The sequence below is a fragment of the Vicugna pacos genome, chromosome 13, assembly GCF_048564905.1.
Source record: "Vicugna pacos chromosome 13, VicPac4, whole genome shotgun sequence".
Classification (NCBI taxonomy): Eukaryota; Metazoa; Chordata; class Mammalia; order Artiodactyla; family Camelidae; genus Vicugna; species Vicugna pacos.
The window spans coordinates 22,045,552-22,066,215 of record NC_132999.1 but is presented as its reverse complement, the minus strand read 5'-3'; the positions used below and the strand labels follow the sequence as shown (position 1 = coordinate 22,066,215).

The following is a 20,664-nucleotide window of genomic DNA, read 5'->3' as shown; positions in this document are numbered from 1 at the left end:
ATGATACAAAGTGAGTGACACAGAGGAAAGGCATTCTCTGGATATGGGATCAAATTCTGATTTGGGATTTTGATACTTACCGCTGTGGCTAAGGCCAAACTAAGACTCTTGGATAATCTGAAGAAATACATTAGAAAGAGAAAACATATGATCAGATGAGCTCAAACAAGAGCTGGTAGAAGCTTCTTGCAGAAATGTTCTTCCGCAATGTTAGGAAAATGGTCCATGGTCACATCGCTCATGTAGGTAACATGGCCGCTGAAAAAAAAGCAAGCACTATTTCAGAAGCAGGCAAATAATCAATAGTTTGGTTTCTAATAGTCATGTTTGCCATGAGGACTCTTACAATGGTATTATATAAGCAAACTGATTTCCCTGTTGACTTTATCAGAAAGTCATCAAATGCCCCTGAATCTTCCCTCTAGAATCATCAAAACTGCCTACAGTAATCTTCCCAGAAAGCTGTTTTCTGGATTTCATCATTTCCTGAAGCTCCTCCTGTAGCATGCGATTATTGCTGTTGTAAGCAGGCAGAAATTATAGTTAAGAAAGATATGAATGTGATATAATAGCCTAGTAAACACAGTTGTATATAATTAATTACCACATTGCCCCCTCTACTTGATTTTATATTCATGTTGAAAGCTCTTAACTGTGCGTGTGTAATTGATTCACCGTGGTAAATGTGGTTGTTTAATAAAAAGTTTCAACTGAGGTTTTTGTTCAACAGGATAACTCCCTCATTCCACTGTTTCTTTGGGGAAATCAAATTCAACTAATGTCATATCATCTCTGGGACTACATCCTGTTATAGGTGAACACACTTTCTGCCTCTTGTAGCTACAATAATGGAAGATGAGTCAGACTTTCTTTCTTCCTTCCCTTGTTTTTCCTGTGTCCTTGATTTTTCCCAGAATCAACTTTCTATAGAATAAATTTCCCTGGGCACTTTTTGTTCCATTCGATGGCTTGGGTACTCAGAGATCCCCAGATTTTTGTAGTTGTAATATCCTTTTTTTAAAAAATGCAAACACATCACCACCTCTCTCAGCATTGGTCTCTTTTTTAAAAACCAGGAGATTTGAAGCCGTTTTAGTAGCCTATGAGAGCATTAAAGGCCTTCTGGGATGTTTCAAAACTATGACTGAAAGGTTTGTCTCATGACTGAAGAAGGGACAATGTCCAGGGGTTAGTCTCATGGTAATTTTGAGTGGCTAAATTATTTGTATGCTAACCTGTCTTTCAAAATGGCAAACTTATGTCTGGCAAAAATAGAGAATGGGATGTAATACAGACCTTTCCAGATTTAGAACTACATATGGTCAACAGAGAACCATCTTCACACACATACACACACACACACACACACACACGCCATGTATCCTAGGATTGATCAGTGTACTTGTTTCTGATGTCACCAGTGTGCTAAAAACGTCATAGGAAACCCTGCTGTGTGTCTGCAACGACCAGTGCAGGCATCGCACTCTGTTCTACCAGGACCAGCAAACCAAGACCTCATGGTCCAGCTTCTATCATCTTAGACCCTTAGCTTACTCTTCATGTCTCTTTGTTCCTTTTCAACCTACCTACCTATTCAAGTGTAAAAGAACACTTCTTTCCCTCCTAACTGCTAACAGGTTGAACAGGTTATTTTATCTCCTAGCTTCCTCCTTATCTCTCCCACATCCTCTTTGTGCCCTGAGAGCAGGTAAATTCACTACCAGGTAACTTGTAGTCCATCATTTTCAATATGTAACTTTCTGTTGAGACTTCTGAAAGCGTATCAAAGTAGAGCCATGGGCTGAATGAACCAATTAATAAAGAGTATTTTACTGAGCTTTTTAAAAAAGTAGATTTCCCCCATAGCAGTGAGTGAGTGAGAGGCACATCCAGAGTGAGTGAGAGGCACATCCAGAGTGACTGAATGCAGGGGCATTTCTCCAGTCTGTGCAGGTTGGTCTGACATAGGATGGGCTGGGGAAGAGACCAGCAGGTTCACGTTGCTAAACAGTACAGCACATCATACATTTAGAACATTTTCTAGAAAGCTCTTATTGGACAAAGTCTACAAAAATGAATACTACCACAGCAAAAAGCTTCTTATTCACAGACATCAGAGAACCCTCATGTTCATCCTCTGTTCCATGCTGGTTTAACACAGCCACACCACGTGACCATCACAGCTCTGTGTGGGTGACTTAGCTCTTACCAAGGGTGACCAGTAGGACTTGCACCAGATTGGTGGAAATGTTACCTCTAGATGTGCTTAATGAGGGGAACAGAAAGTCTGAGCAGTTTTCTGTAAAACAAAGTCAAAGAAGAACCGATGATGTCAAGAAAGAAAAAAAATGTGGCAAAGGAATTTGGTATTATTCCCTCACTTATCTGTGTTTTTTAAAAATCGCAAATCCTTTTCATCTTTTAGATGGTGTGTGACTTGAGTTAGTCCAAAAATTGAGGCCTTTTACAAGTATTGATGAGAAATTTGAAATTAAGCAATAGTCTATCCAAAAATTCTAGTAAGAAGAAAATGTGTATAAATCCTTGGAGTTTGTGGTAAAGAAGTGAACTGAAGGACACCAAGAAACAAAATATTCAGATACATGAGCCAATGAAACACTGAAACCACAGCATTTTTTCTCACTAAAGTGGACTGCATGAAGCTCTTAAATATAATTATAAAAACCAACAGCAAAACTTTCATGTGCTTGTAAGAAGGATGGTAGACTGAGGTGTGGTACCTAAGCTTCCGGGTTCACACGGGGTCTTGAGGGTTTGTGCCTGAACGGAAGGGTTCTAGGGTGGGGAGACTACAAATGTTAATACTATAAGCACATTTTGTACCTCATAAAATTCTAGACATTCCACCGAGCCCGTAAAGACAGCTTGTTCCAAACGGTTTCCCACCACCTTTCCGGAGAACCCAATTCCTTCTACAAAGACTCCTCTCCCATATTTAGAGAAAGAGGCACAGGAATGTTTCATGATTTTTAGGAGGGTAATAGTATGAAAAGCAAGGTTGTAAAATGAGCTGCTTTCCTCCCCTTTCTACCTAATTTCTTTCTCCTGTGCTTTGAAAGACGGGGATAACTCTTTCTGACCCCAAAGCTCGTGTTTAACTCAGAAAGTATACTTTGCCAGTGTCCTGCATGTTCTAATTCATATGATGGAAGGAGAAAAGAGCTCACGTGAGCACCAGTGTGACCTCGTTTTACTCCAACAGTCTTTGGAAGCCAACCCTCCTTCCCTTTTTGACTGTCTAAAAATGCCCCTGCTAGCCAGATCCCTCTGCTAGCTACAGCGTTTGCACATTTCCTTGTTAATCAGCTGTGTAGGCTCGGAGACTGTGTGTTTTGGTGTTGTTTGTGTGTGCAATCTCGTGCTGCTTCCTGAACGCATGTGTCCCTTCCCTTCACAGCCTACTCGACACCCAGCACCTCCCCCGCAAACCGATTCGTCAGTGTTGGACCACGGGATCCAAGCTTTGTAAATATCCCTCAACAGACACAGGTGGGCCGCTCTCATCTTTTCTGTATGTGGTGCAGCTTGTTTTATCCATCAGGTGCATTGCAACTCGTCTTCCGGCACAACAGGCTGCATCCCCCAGCCCCTGTTCGGTCCCCTTTCTTCCTGACCCCAACCTGCCCTGGCCCTTCAGCCACATTTCCATGTGTTCTCAGAAATCGTGGAAAACAGTGCCTGTGATTTTTGCTTCTCGCGTTGAGGGAGTAGAAGAGGAGGGCTTCTGTGCCAGAACTGCTTTTGCTGTGGGAAGAGACTGTCCCCAGGGCTAGACGGTGTGTGCTCCCTCTTTTAGAGAAGGAGCATGCCTCTCTTCGTGCAAGCAGACAGAAGTAGGCCCCCGTGGAACCTGGAAAGACCGCCCGGCAGCCGGCGACATCAGAGAGCAAGCTGGGAAGGCGGGGGCCTGCCACTCTCCTGTACTTGTCATAGGGTCCCCGGAACCTGGCAGACTTCCTAAGAGAAAGGAAAAGAAAGGATTCCTGAGCCCTGTTAAGCTGCTGGTGTTGGTGCAGAAATAGGACGTGCTTGTTACTGGCTGCGCTGGCCCGGTGGGGTGGGAGGGGAAGGTATGTGAATACAATGTCATATTTTGAGGTAGTTGATGGAAAAAAGACGATGCCAGGACATCTAGAGCTTGTTTTTCAATAGATAGTTGTGTTTTCGTGCTAGTAGAGGTCAAGGAGAAAGAATCTCTTTTAAAAGTTTTGGAATGGCTGCTGTTAATTGAGAAACAGGGGAAGGCTTTTTGGAATTCAAAGGTAGTAGATATAAAGATACTTAGAGATTTGTGAACTAGAGTTGGATGCAGGTTTTGGAAGAAACTACTCTCTGATTTCCTAATTAAAACGTGGCTGTATATTATCATAATTGACATAAAGAAAGTATTTTCTCTTTGAGGTTCTCAGCACGGTGTCTGAAAAAAATTCTCCGAGATATTTTGTGCATATGTCTGGGTGTGTAATCTCCAGATGCCTAATTTATAACTATTCATCTTTGTTTGTAACACTGTGAGCAGGTGCTTATGAACGAGATAGATTTGCTTTCCTGGGTCCATTTGCTTTCTCTGTGAAGGGTTTTAGTTTATTGCTGTGTTGACAGTGCTGGGTTAAACTGCATTGCATCTGAAGCCTTCCTTACACTGAAGCAGGGTCACAGAAAGTACAGCCTCAGAGGAGGCAGCTGGGTGGAGAGGGGAAGCAGAGAGGGGAGGGAGAAGGTTAACTCTTGAACTTCCCACTTCTGCTGTTTCTTCTGAAACTGGCAGGTACCTAGCGTCTGGGATTAGCATCTCCTGTTCAGTACCTCCCATAGAATTGTTCAAGTTTATTGCTTATTTTCCCATACCTTCAAATACTTGTGAATCTGAAGTTGAGTAATTACTTTGAAAGCATTAAAATAAAAGAACATTTCATTTTGTACTTTTGGCTCGAGGGATCAGGTTCAATGAGAAAGGGAGAACTGGGGACAGTGGCTTTATATTGGATGATTGTTTTTCTCAGAACACCAGTGGGCTCAGCTTACCCCATTAAGAACCTCAAAATTGCAGTTTGGAAATGTCCCGTTTGTATTTTACATAGTATTTGTATCTAGGCTGTGATTCACAGCACTGAAATTGTACCCTGCGTTCCATTCAATTTGTTTCTCTATAATCAAAACGTGCTCTAGTCCAGTATGGCTTTGTTTTGCAAATGCCTTATCTAACCCAGAAACTGAGTCTTCATGATGCTGACCACAAAAATTCAATTCTTAAAAATCCAGATTTTCTACGCATCTGGATGGATGATGTCATGTGGACCCAGTATTGGCATCTGGAACTGAATTTGGGGGGTTTCCATTAACTATTTGGCATCATAGGGACAACAGCTTAAATGTCTCTTATCACAGTGACACCTGCCACATTTGGCTTGAAGAAAGCCGTCCCCAATTGTCTTATGAGAAACTGTGCTAATGGAGTTATCATTTTTTCCCAAGAAAACATCCTGAGATAAAAATTATGTACTCTAAATATTTTAATTCAAGGTGTATATATATATAATATATGTGTGTGTATATATATATAAACTATTTTTAAAAAAGAAGAACTACTTTCTGGAACCACTTAAGGTGGTAGGCATGTATAGATACAGATAATAAAAATAATTTGTTTAAATAATCTTTCTGAGAGCACATCAGAAGAGGAAAACATTTTTATGGGAATTTTTTAAGACATAATTTGAACATGGCCTGCAGATTAGTAATTTCCTAGGCAAGCTTGCATTTTTCTATAGAAATATTTTTGTTAACAAGGCATGAAATGTGTATTAATCAAATTATGGGAAAAGTTTTCTGGGAAAACAAAACTTTTTTCTACCTTTAAAGAAATAAAAATTGAAGAGTCACCCAGGCAGACACTTGAGCTTTAAGATGCAGATGAGGTATAGTGCACATAAATCCACAAACAAGTGCAAAATAATATGGCCTCCCCTTCTCCCAAAGAAATTTCTTCAAATGCTTGAAGCATCAACATATAGGATACGGATTAGATATGGTCTCTGGTTTTTTTCCACCAGATAAAAAGTTGAACTAATGCATAGACATTTGAAGTAGGCAGCTTTCAGCTTATCATAAGACCTTTCTTTAAAAAAAAATTCTTTGATTATATATAGTCTCTACTTATTGGGCATTTTCTATGTTCGAGGAAGCTTAGGTACATTATCCAGCGAATCTTGACAGCCACCCAATAGGGTGTATGTAGTTGTCTCCACTTTATAGATGTGAACCCTGAGGTCTCAAGAGACTGCTGCTTCTCCCAAGGCCGTACGGTGGTGAGGAGTGGGGCATGAATGCACCCCCAGTTCTGCCTGTGCTCTCCAACCCGGGTCCCCTGCTGCCTGCTGATGAGCCAGGGAACACCTTTCCCTGCAGATATTCAGGCAGAGACAGATGCTCAACTTTCAGGAGTACCACTGGCATAGTCCCTGGTTTTAAATCTGAAATTGCATCAAAATCTCGTCATTAGTATATACCCCAAAGAACTGAAAGCCAGGTCTTGAAGAGATATTTGTACACCCACGTTCTTACTTTGGCTATTATTCACAGTAGCCAAAGATGGAAACAACCCAAGTGTCCACTGACAGATAAATGGATAAACGAAATGGGGTAGATACATTTTATTATGTATATGCCATTTTAATGTGGTATAATACATCCTATTCAGCCTTAAAAAGGAAGGGAATTCTGCAATATGCCAGAACATAGATGAACCTTGAAGACATTCTGCAAAGTGCAATACGCCAGTCACAAAAGGACAAATACTGGACCGTTCCACTTACGTGAGGTACCAAGTGTAGTCAAACTCATGGAGACAAAGTAGAATGGTAGTTGCCAGGGGCTGAGGAGAGGGTGGACTAGAGAGTTATTGTTCAGTGGTATAGGGTTTCAGTTTTATAAGATGAAAAAAGCTCTGAGGATGGGTGGTGGTGATGGTTGCACAGCAGTGTGAATGCTCTGAACACCGCTAAACTGTCCACTAAAAATGATAAAGATGGTAAATTTCATGCCATGTGTATTTCACCACAATTTTTAAATGTAATCATTAGGTAAACCCTAACAGCCCTTTCACCTCTCAAGAGCCTAAAATTCTATAAAACCGCCAGGAAAAGTGGACTGTTTATCAACAGAATCTACTGTTACTGTGTGCTGACTTCTCCAAAAGCGCTGGCTCTCATGTCCGGCACAGAGTGGGTAGTCAGCGGATAGAGGGTTGAATCTAAATGATGCATAAGGAAGTTTACAAATAATGACTTTTTCTTATTACAGTCATGATACATATTAATTGTGGAAAATACAGATGGGAAAAATAATAAAAATCACTTGTAGTCCTACTGTTAACATTTCTGCATCCATCCATCCAGGCTGTTTCTGTGCACACCAATATATTGCAAAAATGAGATCATATTATATACACTGTTTGGTAACCTGCTGTTTCTTCCTCTTAACAATATATTATGGCCTTCTTTCCATGTAAATTGGAAAAATTGAATATTGGCTTTTATTGCACCTATTCATCATCTGTAATGATTGGTAGGGAAAGATAACATGGATAATTGAAAGCCATTTTTCCTCCTCCTTCCCTTCCAGTCTATTTTTTTTCCTCCAGAGAATTCCTCCCTTCACTGAGACAGAATTGCCTTCTCTTTAGCCTTGCCTTGAACTAGTTTTCTTTCAAACTGCCCTCTGAGTGTATTGTCTGTCTCCCCCCAGCTTTTGGCTCTGTCCGGACATTCCTGCCGAGTGATCTGTCCCGTTCATCTGCCTCACTGCCTGCTACCTCTGCTACGGTCATGCTGTGCCTCTCATTTTCCTTCTCCTCCTCCGTTTCGTGACCCATCGTTAACGTGGGGGTGGCCACCTCCTTACAGCCTTTAGAACGCCTGTCTGTTCTGAGAAACCACGACCACTCTCCCACCCCAAATCTCTTATTTTTGAATACTTTCCCATGACAGTTGATGTTAACATATAGAAAAGTGTCTGGGGCATAGAGCTTTTACTTCACTTTGGACACTATTAATGTCCTCTGCACGTCCACGAAATGACATAAGAGAGCTCACGCCATCGTCTCAAGTAGCAGAAAGCCAATGGCCATTTCAATTACATCCCATGATTTAATCTGATCCCTGAAAACATGAGCCATTAAGAGGAGGCATTTATTTAGAGGAAAAGAGTTAATATTTCATCATCAGGTAATAAATAGAAATACCAATTCCCACACAGAAGTACTGAGCAAAGAACTCATTTTCATTCAGGTTCTAGTTTCATCAGAATGTTCAAATAAAATGCTTAACCTGCAGAACACCAATGAGGACAAATTCTTTAAAATGAAAAATGAGTGCAAACAATATTAAAAACAGGCATTTCTTCCTTGCCACCCAAATCTATCACTGTTCTGCATCAACAGAATTGTGGTATCTGAAACGCTATTTAAAACCGAATTACCATTTGGGTTATTAGAAGAATCGCTTGGCATGGCATGGGCCTGATTTGTTGACAAAAAGGCACAGGTGCTGTAACCTTTGCTTAATAAATCATTTAGCTGCCTGACTTGCAAGCAGTGTGCCTGCCTTTGCCTTGTGAAATTTGCAAATGTATGCACAAGCCGCACACTGCACCGCGCTGGAAACCTGCTGATCTGAAGAGGTCCCTGCAGAGCTCGGTTGTGGGCACGGCACCCGTAGTCCGCCTCGGGTGAGGGTGCACAAGGAACGCGGGGAGGCGGTGGATATGGAGAGCGTTTGGATCTGTTGCCATTCCGTGTGTCACATTCCTGAAGCTCTGCCTGAGAAACGTGGGCAAAGCTCGGGCAATCTGCAGAACTTCCGAAAGTTCCTCTCGTCAATCACTCACCATTTCTGACTACATTCCCTACGCCTACAGAATGCTGGGAATAACAATTCTCCTCAAGTTGTTCAAAGTCTAATAGAGGAAACAGATGTGAAAAATAATAGCAATGACAATAACAAGATTAATAATGCAGTGTGATGCTGGTTACAATAAGGATTTGCCCAAGAGGCTTCGAGACCACAGAGCTGGGTGTAAGAACTTTCCAAAGAGTGGAAGCGGCAGCAAAGGCTGGATAGTTTTTCTGTCCTTGTCTAACTTTGGTCTGATAATATGATTCTGGTTCCTATACATTTTACCTTTTTTTTTTTCTACTTTTAATTTTGGCCATGAGCCGGTCGATAAGGCTTTAACCCATCTTAAGAAGAGAGACACGTTGAGTTCTGTCTTCTCTGGACCAAGCAGATAAAATTAAAATCCTTTCCCACTGCTGGCATATCAGCGAGAACTCCCCTCAGCCCTCATTTCCAAGAAACACCCCTCCTTGTGTAATGTTCTCACCAAGCGCACTTGAGATTACACTGCAATTAGCTGAAGCCATTCCCTGCCTCCTCCCTGCCCTGACCCCAGCTGCCTGCCTGTAGGAGGTTAGGTACCACACAGAAGTTCAAGGAGCAACTGGAGAGTGGCAAAGGCAAGAAACTCAGATTTCCTTAGAGAGAGAATATATATATATATATATATATCTCCTCCCCCGTCTAGTTAGAGTTGGCTCTGAGCATTTTTGTTACAAGCCCATGCAGCAGAGAACTCCCAAGATTGGAGAGGAATGGCAGATAAAATTCCACTGACTCCTAACTTTCGAAAAAACTTAATTGGCCAAATGGGCGCTCTGTATTAGGCTCCGAAGCGTGCCAGGTTCAGTGCCTGCACTCGCTCCAAGCCTCAGAGCCTTCTAAGCTTGGTGCTACTATTCCTGTTTTACGGATGAGGAAACTGAAGTTTCAGAGAGTACACTTGTCCCATGGCAGGATTTGCACCGGTCTGTCTCCAGAACTTCTCTCTTTCCCAGATACAATCTGCATCCTTCACTGTTTCATAATGAAAGGGTACCGGCCACTTTCTCTTTATGGTCTGCAATTGACTCATCCTCTTAACATCAAGGAATAGGACCGATGTTGCTCTGGGTTCTTCTGAAGACCTGACCTAGTTTCCTATTTGTTCCTGCATCTGTGAAATCAAGACTGAGCTCATTCTCTCATCCTGCCGGGGAAAAAGACCTTTACTAATGATATTAGTCCGCATCTGTGAGAACAGCCAGCCTCTGCCCAGAGCCACAGCAGCAGAGCAGCTGACACTGCGAGCCTTCCTTTCAGATCTTGGTTGGAGCTTTACTTCATCACTTAGAAGTAGTATGTGTGCTTCATTTTGGGGTAATTTTTAAATTTTTTCGTGGTAAATCAGTTTTTCTAGTCTGGTTTATTAACAGTAAAATGGTGATAACTGAATTTATTTACCTCTTATGGTTATCTTTAGTCTTAAATTCTGTTAGTGTAGAGAAGATACATGCTTGACATCTGTTGAACACTCAACAAATTGTTGCATTTGTTGCTTGGTTGATAACTACACTCTTACATTTAAACAGTGTTTCCTGGATTACAAAAGTATTTTCTCATTTGATCTTCAGAGCAACCCTCTGAAGTAGACAAAGCCATTATTATTGTTGTCCCCATTACACAGTTTCAAAAACTGAGGTTTAAAGAGAGGGAAGTGACTTCCCCAGAACCCAACCACAGAGCCAGGGGTTGGTAGAGCCAGGAGACAAACCCGCTTCTAATTCCAGAGCCCACACCACTCCCTTCAGTGTGCCCCATCAGAGAAGGACTTGATCAGTCAACACGTCCTCACATGCTGCTGTGTGGGTGCGGGCAGAACCTCCCTGCCAAACACAAGATCTGAAGTACTAACCATCCAACCAATTAGGACAAGAACCTCCACAAGATCATAATCTCGTGGATTCTTCCATTGCATCTGCCCCAAAGGCACTCCCAAGGCCTCATTCAGCTGGGCACATCCATTCTTGCCCTGCACACCGTTTCTCCTCGGAAGCCAATGTGTGCTCCGATGAAGAAGTGACTTCCCAAGGGGAAGCCATGTCCCTGAGGGTGGTAAGGACTGCAGCAGGTGTTACCCCCAGAATCTGCAGGGGAAGGCGACACCTGGTCATTTTTTCTCTTACGTTCTTGGCTCCAGCCATCGGTGTTAAATAGGCAGCGCCACTTGGCAGAGATGAGTTACCCCTGAAGTCTGCTCCCTCCTGCTGTGGGCAGGAGTGACTCCTCCCAGCTTCCCAGCTCCCGCGTCAGCCTGTGAGTTCTTGACATGTTCTCTTCACAGACACTTGGCTGCCAACTCACGGACAGGCTATAAGACACTCTTAAAATACACTTCTCAATAAACAGAACCTTTGTCTTTCAAGTTTTAATTTGGCGGCACGTTTTAGTCGTCCTCAGCCACAAGGAGCTGGCCGGAGCAAGAGCCTCTGTTCTAGGTCCTGGTCTCCTTCCTCTCCCTCAGTTCTTGTACTTCGGAGAGCCCATCATTTTTGCCACATGTCTTGGTTTGGTTTTAGCCTTTTTGTTTGTTTGTCCTTTGCCTGGCTCCAAAAAAATTGGGATAAGCTTCTTTGTTGAAGCGAATTGGTGATTGTTGAAAGAATTAAGGTGCCTTCATGGGATCTGGCACACAGTAGGTCCTCAGTAAATAGTGGTTCCTTTCTTGCTTGCTTCTTTTCCAGTATTAAAATAAGATCAGTAGAGAAGGGGAAGATAAGAGGGAGATTTCATAGGAGATTTTAGGTTTCACAGAAGAAGGGAAGGGACTAAACATCTGTTTGTATTCACTTAGCCCTTGGGATTGTTGGGAAGGTGGGATAGAAAATGAAATGCGGGAAAGATTGAAAAAAGAAGCTGTGAATGGGTGTAAAGAGCTGAGAGGAGTTTGATCAGAATTAGGTGATGGCCTTGCAGTGAAGTCAGAAAACCATAGTGTCAGTTGCAGAACTACCATTAAAATGGATCCTGAAAATGATGTTTCTGATCAGTGGAAGTTTCAGGACACTAAGGGAAATGCACTTGGCACTCAGCATGATTTCTTTGAGGGAACAAGGACAAATTCATGAACTGGAGAATAGGCTAGACCTGTTTTCACTTCCTGGCTGTGTCATTTATCTGAATGATCTTGAACATGCTACCCTTTAAAATTCTGTTTCCTCATCTATGAAATGAAGACAATAATAGTATCTGCCTCACAGAATAAAACCCAATTAAGTGTGGCTTAAGCCAATCCAGTTTTTTTTTGTTCTTACATAGGAAGGAATCTGTCAAAGTGAGTAGTTGTTGGCATTGTTTCAAGCTGCTACATGATGCCAGCAGAAATTTTGCTCTTTCTAACATTCTGCTCCACTGTCCTTAGCATCCACATGCAGGTGCTTCTGGTTGCAAAATGGCTGCTGCAGCTCCAGGCATCATCCCCGTATCATTCCCTGTTATTCCTCTTATATCAGGCAACAAAGATCCTGCTGTACTCCTTTCCTGTTTCCTGTTGGCAAATTTCTGTTTAGGTCTCATTGACTAAAACTGGTCACATTTTAATCCTTCGCTGCAAAGGATGCCAGGAAAGCCAACACAAAATTAATGTTTGGCTAAGATCATAATTCATTACCCAGGGCTGCTCACATTGTCCTCCCTAAACAAAACTGCCCCCAGAAAGAAGGGGCAACAGATAATGGGTAGGCTGTTAGCAGTATCTGCCATCTTCCTTTTTCCCATTCCCTGGTAGGTTTCATTTCACGCACTTTTCAGCTCTTGTTGCACTTGATTCCTTTCATTTCTTGCTGCTTGTCTTCTAGTGTCTTTCCTGCATACTCACTCCCTGTGTGTCTAGGGGACATGTATGCTCTGTGTGTGTGTGTGTGTGTGTGTGAATGTGTAGTGATCATCTCATTTCAGCCCTCTGTTGGAGTCCAGGATTTGGGCAGAAGTATGGGAGTGTTGTGCAGACCAGCTCCCACAGAGCTGGGTCAGGGTTCTCCTGGTAAACGAGGACTCTGAAAGGGCTGCGTTGAAGGACATGTGCCTTTGTAATTGAAGGGGAACTCTGGGAAACAGTGCCCTCCGTGTGCCCTCCCAGGTGCTTATCAAACAGTCAGCAGTGGGTTCTGGGTTTCTCTTTTATGACTTGGAACCAGATGCTTCCTTTGCAAAAGAAAAGAGCCTGGTTTTGCTGAGCTTGAGTCAACAGAGTTCAGAGAACAGGAAAATGAGTGGATTGGCCCTGCTGCATGAACTCTGAGGAGAGAAGGCAATACAGGTGGGGTTCCCACTTTCCACAAAGCCCCTGCATGTGAAAAATCCCAGGCCGGAGAGGAATTTGCTTTACCAAATGTTTCTGTACTCTAAATAATGACTCCGTGTTAGGAAGGTTCCTTGCAGACGCAGGCTTTCCCAGGCCTTCTAATGAGTTTAAGACCTTGAAGGATCTACCAACACACAGTTTGAAGGCCAGAGCCTACTGTCTACTGTGAGATTCTCAAAGATCTCACGTGAGTTCTCAATGACTCTTCTGGCTGCTTTTCCCACACCCACTTGTTTACCTTCCTGTTTGTTTATTGAGGATGAAGGCACGTTCTTTTATCAGTGGCATTTGTGGGGTAGAGCCTTTCAAAGGAGCCTATTCATTGAGTCACATTCCGCAGAGCAGGCCTCCCCCAAAATATTTGCATGAGAATTTTTCCTCGGGCTTCACGTTGCTTCCTTTACAGCAGAGATGAAATAACTTAGCACTTCTAATTGGCTTTTCACTTTCCAAATGCTTTACACATTAACTAATGAATCACATGAGCTTGTGATAAGCTGGATCCCTGGGTTGGAGCTGGGACACCGGGTTAGGACAGGCTGTCCTAGCCCTGTGTTCCCCGCCCTCCCCCTCCCCCTCCCCCCACAACCCCCCAGAGTCTGAATGTGTTGGGCTCATGGCGCAGCCTAGGCAGGGACATCCTCAGGAACCTCGAGTCCCCAAGCGCTGCCTTAAGGATGTGGGGAGTGCTGAGTGCTGCCTTCCAAGGCTGGGAAGGCTGCTTGCCTTGAGCAGTTAAGGGAAACTTAAGGCTAGTCTTCACGGCACACAGCTTTCTGCCCCTCTCAAGCGAAATCCCCTTTCCACGGGTCTGTGGCCAGGTGTGTCTGTGTGCTGGGGAAGGGGTGGGACTGGGCAGCTGGAAGGACAACACACTAGTGAGGTCTGGGAAGGAAGCTGGCCACAGTACATCCTGGAGGAGTAAAAGGAGCACTGGATGAGGAGTCTAAATACCTGGATTCCTAGCTCACCTCTCCCACTCACCAGCCATGTGGCTGTCCTTAGCAAGAGAAAGAAAGCAGAATTTCCTGAGCGCTTACTGTATCCCAGACACCACACTTGGGTGGAAGCGGCCTACCGATACCTGGGACCCAGTCCCTGCCCTCCGTTGCTCACAGACTCCTAAGGAGAAAAGGAAAGAAGTGACAGTAAGTCTGACAAGGGAGACAGTTGAAGTGTGTGTAACCCACAAGGCAGCACAGAGAGTGGATCACTGACCCTGGGGGGAGGCTGGGAATTCATGGGAGATGTTCTAGAGGAGATTTCACATAAGCCAGTTTCGAAGGAGACAGACAGACTTCCATTCCAGGAGAGGGGAACAGCACGTGCAAAGAAACAGCGGCGTGTGTTGGGAGAGCTCTGCTCTGTTCTGGTACGTTGGTTAATACAAAGTAAATGACAGAGAACGTTGAGTAACGAGGCTGGGAAGTTAGACAGGGTCTAGTTATGAAATACACGTGTGCCTTTATGCAGTGGTGAGGCACTTGGACTTTATTCTGCAGGAGATGAGAAGCAAGGGAGGGGCACGGGGGGGTCTCTGCGCGTGAAGGAACCTGAACCTAGCTTGGTTTAACACTCACGAGGTATGAGATTTTACAGGTCGTAGCAGCACTGAGGCTGAAAGTCAGGAGGTTCTCTCCTCTCCTGGGCACTATAACATAGTAGAGAAAATATAAGCTTTGGAGACAGACTTGCTTTTGATTTGTCTCAGGGCATGACTGATATGGATTAAATTGTACCTCCTTCCCAGTTTCATATGTTGAAGCTCTAACCCTCAGTGTTACAGTGTTTGGAGATGAAGCCTTTGGAAGGTAATTAGGTTTAGATGAGGGTGAGGCCCTCGTCATGGGATTAGTGCCCTTAGAAGAAAAGACTCCAGGGAGCTTGCTCTCTCTCTGCCATGTGAGGACTTGGCAAGAAGGCAGCCATCTGCAAGCCAGGAATAGGACCCCCAAATCAATTGGAACCTTCATCTTGGACTTCCCAGCCTCCAGAACTGTGAGATGATAAATTTCTGTTGTTTAAGCCACCCAGTCTATGGTATTTTGTTATGGTAGCCTGAACTGACTTCTGCAGTGACCCTGGGTTAATTTTTAGCCTTTCTGACCCTTAGATGTCAGATTTATAAAATTATAAATTAATTTCTGCCTTCCACTTAGAGCATTGGGAAAATTCAATATGGTTAGAATGTGAAGCCCGCAGCCCGCTACGCTGGCACAGGGAAAGCTGATGTGTGCTGCTGCCTTTTCACTCCTTAGCATTGAACCTCACCAGACGTGAGGCAGGATGCGTCTCCTCCATCTTTGGCAATCACAGGGAGCTGTGATTGCCAGTAGAGACATAGAAATGTTAAAGTGGTGAGAACCCCAGGTAATCTGGTAATTTTCCCCCTGAGCTGAGTCATCTCTCCCCCCATCCTCCCATGTCCGTTTTCCATAAGTCGTGCATTAATCCTCTCATTAGCTGGTGGAATGATATTTATTTATTAAGAACATACTTAGCACACTCCCAAGGAGCAAGTTAAAGCTCAGCTAACAGCTGCAGTTTCTGGTTGTGAGGAAAAATACGCTGAGGGATGCATACGGAGAGTTTCTGTGTATGTTATAATTTCATATTAAAAAGCTATTAAACGTTATGCTGGATGAGGGAGAGAAGGAAAAAAATCCCATCGCGAAAACAAGTTATGAACCTAGGAACACAGTTTCTGAATGTTTATTTTGTCAGATCCGCAGCTGACATGATTAGTTCTAATGGGGTGGTGATCCTCATTGAATTGCAGATGGGTGTGAGTGACTGACATACCGCCGGGACTTAAATAAGTGATGCATACTGTATCACTTAGGCTGCATCCTGTAGCCAAGTTGAAGGCTTCTTCCACTCCATCCATTCCCAACACAGGCATGCACACACATAACATGCACACCGCACACCACAGCACACGCATGCATCTATCCATTCCAGAAGCTCCGTGTCGAGCATTAATTCTGCATCTAGAACAATGCCGACTTGCCTTGCCTGACTTCTCCCCTTTGCCCTCTGCCACCCAAGTGCAACCCCAGCCCCCAACACTCTCCATTGCAGATAATGGTGTCTCAGATCTGTCTGCTCTGCTGCTCCATCAGGACCCAGATCAATTTATTGACTCCCTCAGAGTGGCTGGTACAGTAATTGTTACAAGTGAAGTATAGAAAGTGAGAATGTGTCCACATGAAAAATAAAAATGACGTTTTGTTCTTTCCTGCCCCCTTCCTTTTTGCCTCATAGATCTTTATGTGTTTACACAGCGGAGAGCACTTTACTTAAGTTAATCAGCTCCTGCTACATTATTAATTGTGACAGTCAGGGTGCTACGGGACAGGAACAGTATTATGGGAAACATTGATCTCACTCAGATGGTGTGGACCTGAGCAGGTTTGATGTTCCCCCCCGCCTCACCGCTTGGGGGTCCCATCAAATCACATTTCTCTGATTGACAACATGGAACGCCTCCCATCAATACCATTGATTCTGTGGAAGAGGACAGGAGACATTTTTCAGCTGGAGATAGATGGATTATGGTGGTGGCAGAGAGAACATTTCAGGAATCTTTCCGTTTAGAAACTTAAACTGGAAACTAAGGTACTGTTACCATCCCAAACACAAGCCTAATTTATATTCTCAGAAAAATGCTACTATTAGAAGGAACTTAACCACCAGTGAGAAGCAGAGTTAGTTGAAGCCAGCAATGAACCTGAGGATATGATGGATGTTTTTAAAAGGCCATCCACGAATTTTTTGTGGGAAATTTTTGGTTAAGTGCACATCTTTGAAAGACATTTCATTAAAGTTCAACTTTCATGGCTTATACCTGTAGACCCTAACATAAATCCTGTGTGAATGGACCAAAGCGAGTAGGTGTCATTTGTGACCTGGGAATAAAAGGTCAGCCATTGGATTTATAGCTTTTTTAGTGAAAAGAACATAAAGATTCCTGCCAACTGAAGTCAATCCATATTTTAATGTTTCCTAGTTAAGATTATAAAATCAAGGGATTAGGATCACGCTGTTCAGTGAAGGTCAGAAATTAAATGTGATGGGCTAAGTGTCATTCCCATGGGGCAGAAGTTAATATTTCAGAAACCATTTCTACCACTGGCAGTCAAGAAATGAATTGTCCATGGTCATTAACCAATGTAAGGGGAAATCCCACCATCATCACTAAATTTAACGATGATTATTACACTAATCAACTATATTGTTAAATTACTCTGCTGCTTTCCTGAAATGTCCCCAAACAGTGATAGTGGATTGATTGCTGTCAAGTAGTTCTTATACACAGCTGCGAACAAGTCATGACGGGGGATCATGGTTAAAGGCTGATTTGTGGGAAAAGAAGTCGTGGCTATTTTATGGATAAGAGAGAGAACACAGGACCTTACATGTCATATACCATTCTTCTAAGACCAAGAATCGGCGACACTACAGACCTGTTACTAAGTATGATTCACCAGGACAAGTTTTCTAAATAGAAAGAAAGGGGGGGGGGCTGTGCATTTCATTTTAGTATCTTTTTTTTTTCTGTTCCATATTTTTGCCATCTTTTTCTTTTCCTTTAAGGTCCTTTCCTTCCTCAGATTTTTAGAGCTCTGGATCCCAACTCAGGATTTTTATTAAGAGAGAAGGAAGGTTATTTAAATGTATTTGTAGGATGACTCAAGACACATGTACCCCCGTACCATTTTCAAATCCATTTTAAGATGCCAGTATTTTTCGAAGTTATAGAAATACAGAATACTGAAGCTGGTGATTTTCTTAAAAGATTTTCTACTCCAGGCTCCATTGTTTTCAGCTATGACTTGAGACACATTTTAGAACAAAGTGTGTGTAATTTTCATAAGGCAGCACCTCCAAACGAGAGGGCCGAAGCCCAGGGAGTGGAAACAACTTACCAGGCCACAGCTTATCAGGGGCAGAGCAGCACTGAGAGGCAGGCTGTCTGACACGAGGGAGGGAAGGGACTGGTAGTTTAATACGTGGCTTAGGATACGGGTGCACGGCTTCTACTTTACAACGGTGTTTTACAAAAACTCCGTATCCATTAGACTGACCCAGGTGCATTGAAATCGTGAGGAACAAACGCATGTAACTCAAAAGCTCATCTTGCAGAGTTTATCTTCATGTACTGCCAGGTGTAGTGTGTGGGTGTGGGCGTGGGTGGGTGTGCGTGGTGGGGGAGGTGGGGTGGGTGGGTGTTAAACCTGTCCTCCTGTCTGTGTTCCTGCTGTTGGTGGCGTATTTCTCTGCCTTCTGTCCTTCACGGTGCAGACAAAGGTTAAAACTCCCATCAACTTTCAGAGGCAAACACTTTAAAGTGCTTCTACGGGAGGCGGGGAGTAGGGAGGACCTTTGATTTAAAGTTCAACATTTACATTTGTAATTCTGACTAATTTCTGTGCTCGCATTAATTAAATTGAAATTGTTTAATTAGAATAAAACTAAAATTGATCATTAAGATTAATTTAATTTGATAGGCTTTGTGTGCCTTTCTAGACAAATATTATGAAATATAGTGATAATGAAGCAGTGAGAGGTATAATTTCACCTCTTATAATGATTTTCGTATCTGCCAGTTGTTCTGTCTGATATCTGGATAGCTCTGAATGTTGGTATTTGCTACGTCATTACCATTCAGCTGGGGCCATGCTGTTCTCTCTCACTTGGACTCTTCCCAAATATTTTTTCCTGTCAAAGACTAAAGATGTACCAAATTCTCTTCAACCCTCCCTCCTAATAACATCATCCCCCTCTTCCCCCCAACCCCACCATGTTCCAGGAAGGCCATTTGCTTGGCTTTCCCCCTGGGCCTTACATCACAATGACCTTTGTAAACCAAGAACTGCAGAATGACACTCCTTATGGGATTCACCATTGCTCCTCAGTTCTGGGGTCAGTGCTGTCAAATCTGGGCTATCCCCTCGCACCCCTTCCCGGCTGCTTGCTTGGAATAAGAACCAGGCACAGAAGTAAGCTCCGCAGTAAGATGAGGGATTGTAACCACTGAATAACTCTTAAGGGGGTGGGAGAGAGAAGGCAGCTTCTCCCAGTACCCAATTAGCATCCAGGAAATAGCTCGCCCTCTTCATCCTATGCCTTCCATGTAACTGCATCCAGCGAACGTGTTTCCAAATTTCGTGCTCTCTGTTTCTTAAGGAAAATCAGCAGGATGAGACTACTGTTTTGCCATAAGATTCAGCATAAATGGAATAACATTAGATCTGCATCTGGCTACCAACTCATTAGTGAATGTAAAACTTCTTGAACTGTCAGGTCAACTATCAAATTATTTTGTCTTCCTAAGAAGGAAGAGCTGCATGGAGAAATTAAGTCCTCAGGAAAATCAGCAAACCGCTGAAGTTTCAAAATTCGCCCATCCACGATTTTGCCAGAGTTACTTTCAAAAAAAAAATAACAGTTATGTTTGATAAACAAAGGCAGTTATGTGTAATCTGTTTCCTACAGCAGCCCTTAATGTAGAAGTCCAGAGGACAGTGGAGAAAGAGTCAAAATTAGATAGATGTTTATGAGAAAGAAAGAAAAGAAACTTAAGTATGACAAAAGAAAGAACACGTGATTCTCAGTAATTTGGGATTGAGTGACTAATGGTGTAGTTGAAACTCTCTCATATGCAAATTATTATCTTTCTGCAGATTGGTTGATCTTTCCTGGCCAAAGGCTAAGAAACATTTAGGGTTGTAAGTCCTGATTTCATTCAGTCACTATAAGTAAACTGCTGCCCTCAAAGAAACGAATTTTATGGTTCATTTCTACAGAATACCGTCTAAGTGGATTCTACTTTTATTCATGTCTTTATCCAATAGAAGGAACTTACTATGTTCATAGCAAAGGGTTTTATTTGGAAGCATATTCACATTTAATTTGATTTTTGAAAGTTCTTAATGTTTCTAGCATTTGAGCTTGGGTAAGTTCAAGGGATTGAGAGAAAAGAGGATGTAGCCAGCATACTCATGCTGTTACTGTATTTATCCAAGAAAAGCGACCACCCATTATTGCATTAGGCCAAGAAGCTACAGGCACTAGCCTGTAGAGATGAGGTTTCTGTCTTCCCCATGTCAGAAAAGAATACACACACACACACAAAGCATCACCCTAGTTTAACAGCTTAGTTTAACTTAAGTTAAAAGACAAAACACATTCATAGTTTCATACATCATTTCATTTCATCCTCACAACCTCCATGCTAGGAAGGTATCCTTAATTAGAGGCACAGACTGAGACCAGATCAGCCATGGACTCGTCCTTCCCCCCTGCGCCAGGTCATTTCTTCTCTGAAACCCCCAGAGCAGCACTTACTTTTGAACTATTTCTCTGACTTTATCGCCTATCATTGCAGGGAGGCAGCCGCCGAGG

At 43.0% G+C, this 20,664-nt stretch overlaps 1 protein-coding gene across 1 annotated transcript in view; it reads left to right on the top strand.

Annotated features, from left to right (window-relative positions):
- NFIA (nuclear factor I A) overlaps nucleotides 1-20,664 on the top strand; it is a 167,028-nt gene that overhangs the window by 127,132 nt on the left and 19,232 nt on the right. Inside the window, exon 8 of the mRNA XM_072974322.1 lies at nucleotides 3,419-3,510. Coding sequence (XP_072830423.1) covers nucleotides 3,419-3,510 — 92 coding nt within the window. The remainder of the gene's footprint in view (nucleotides 1-3,418; nucleotides 3,511-20,664) is intronic.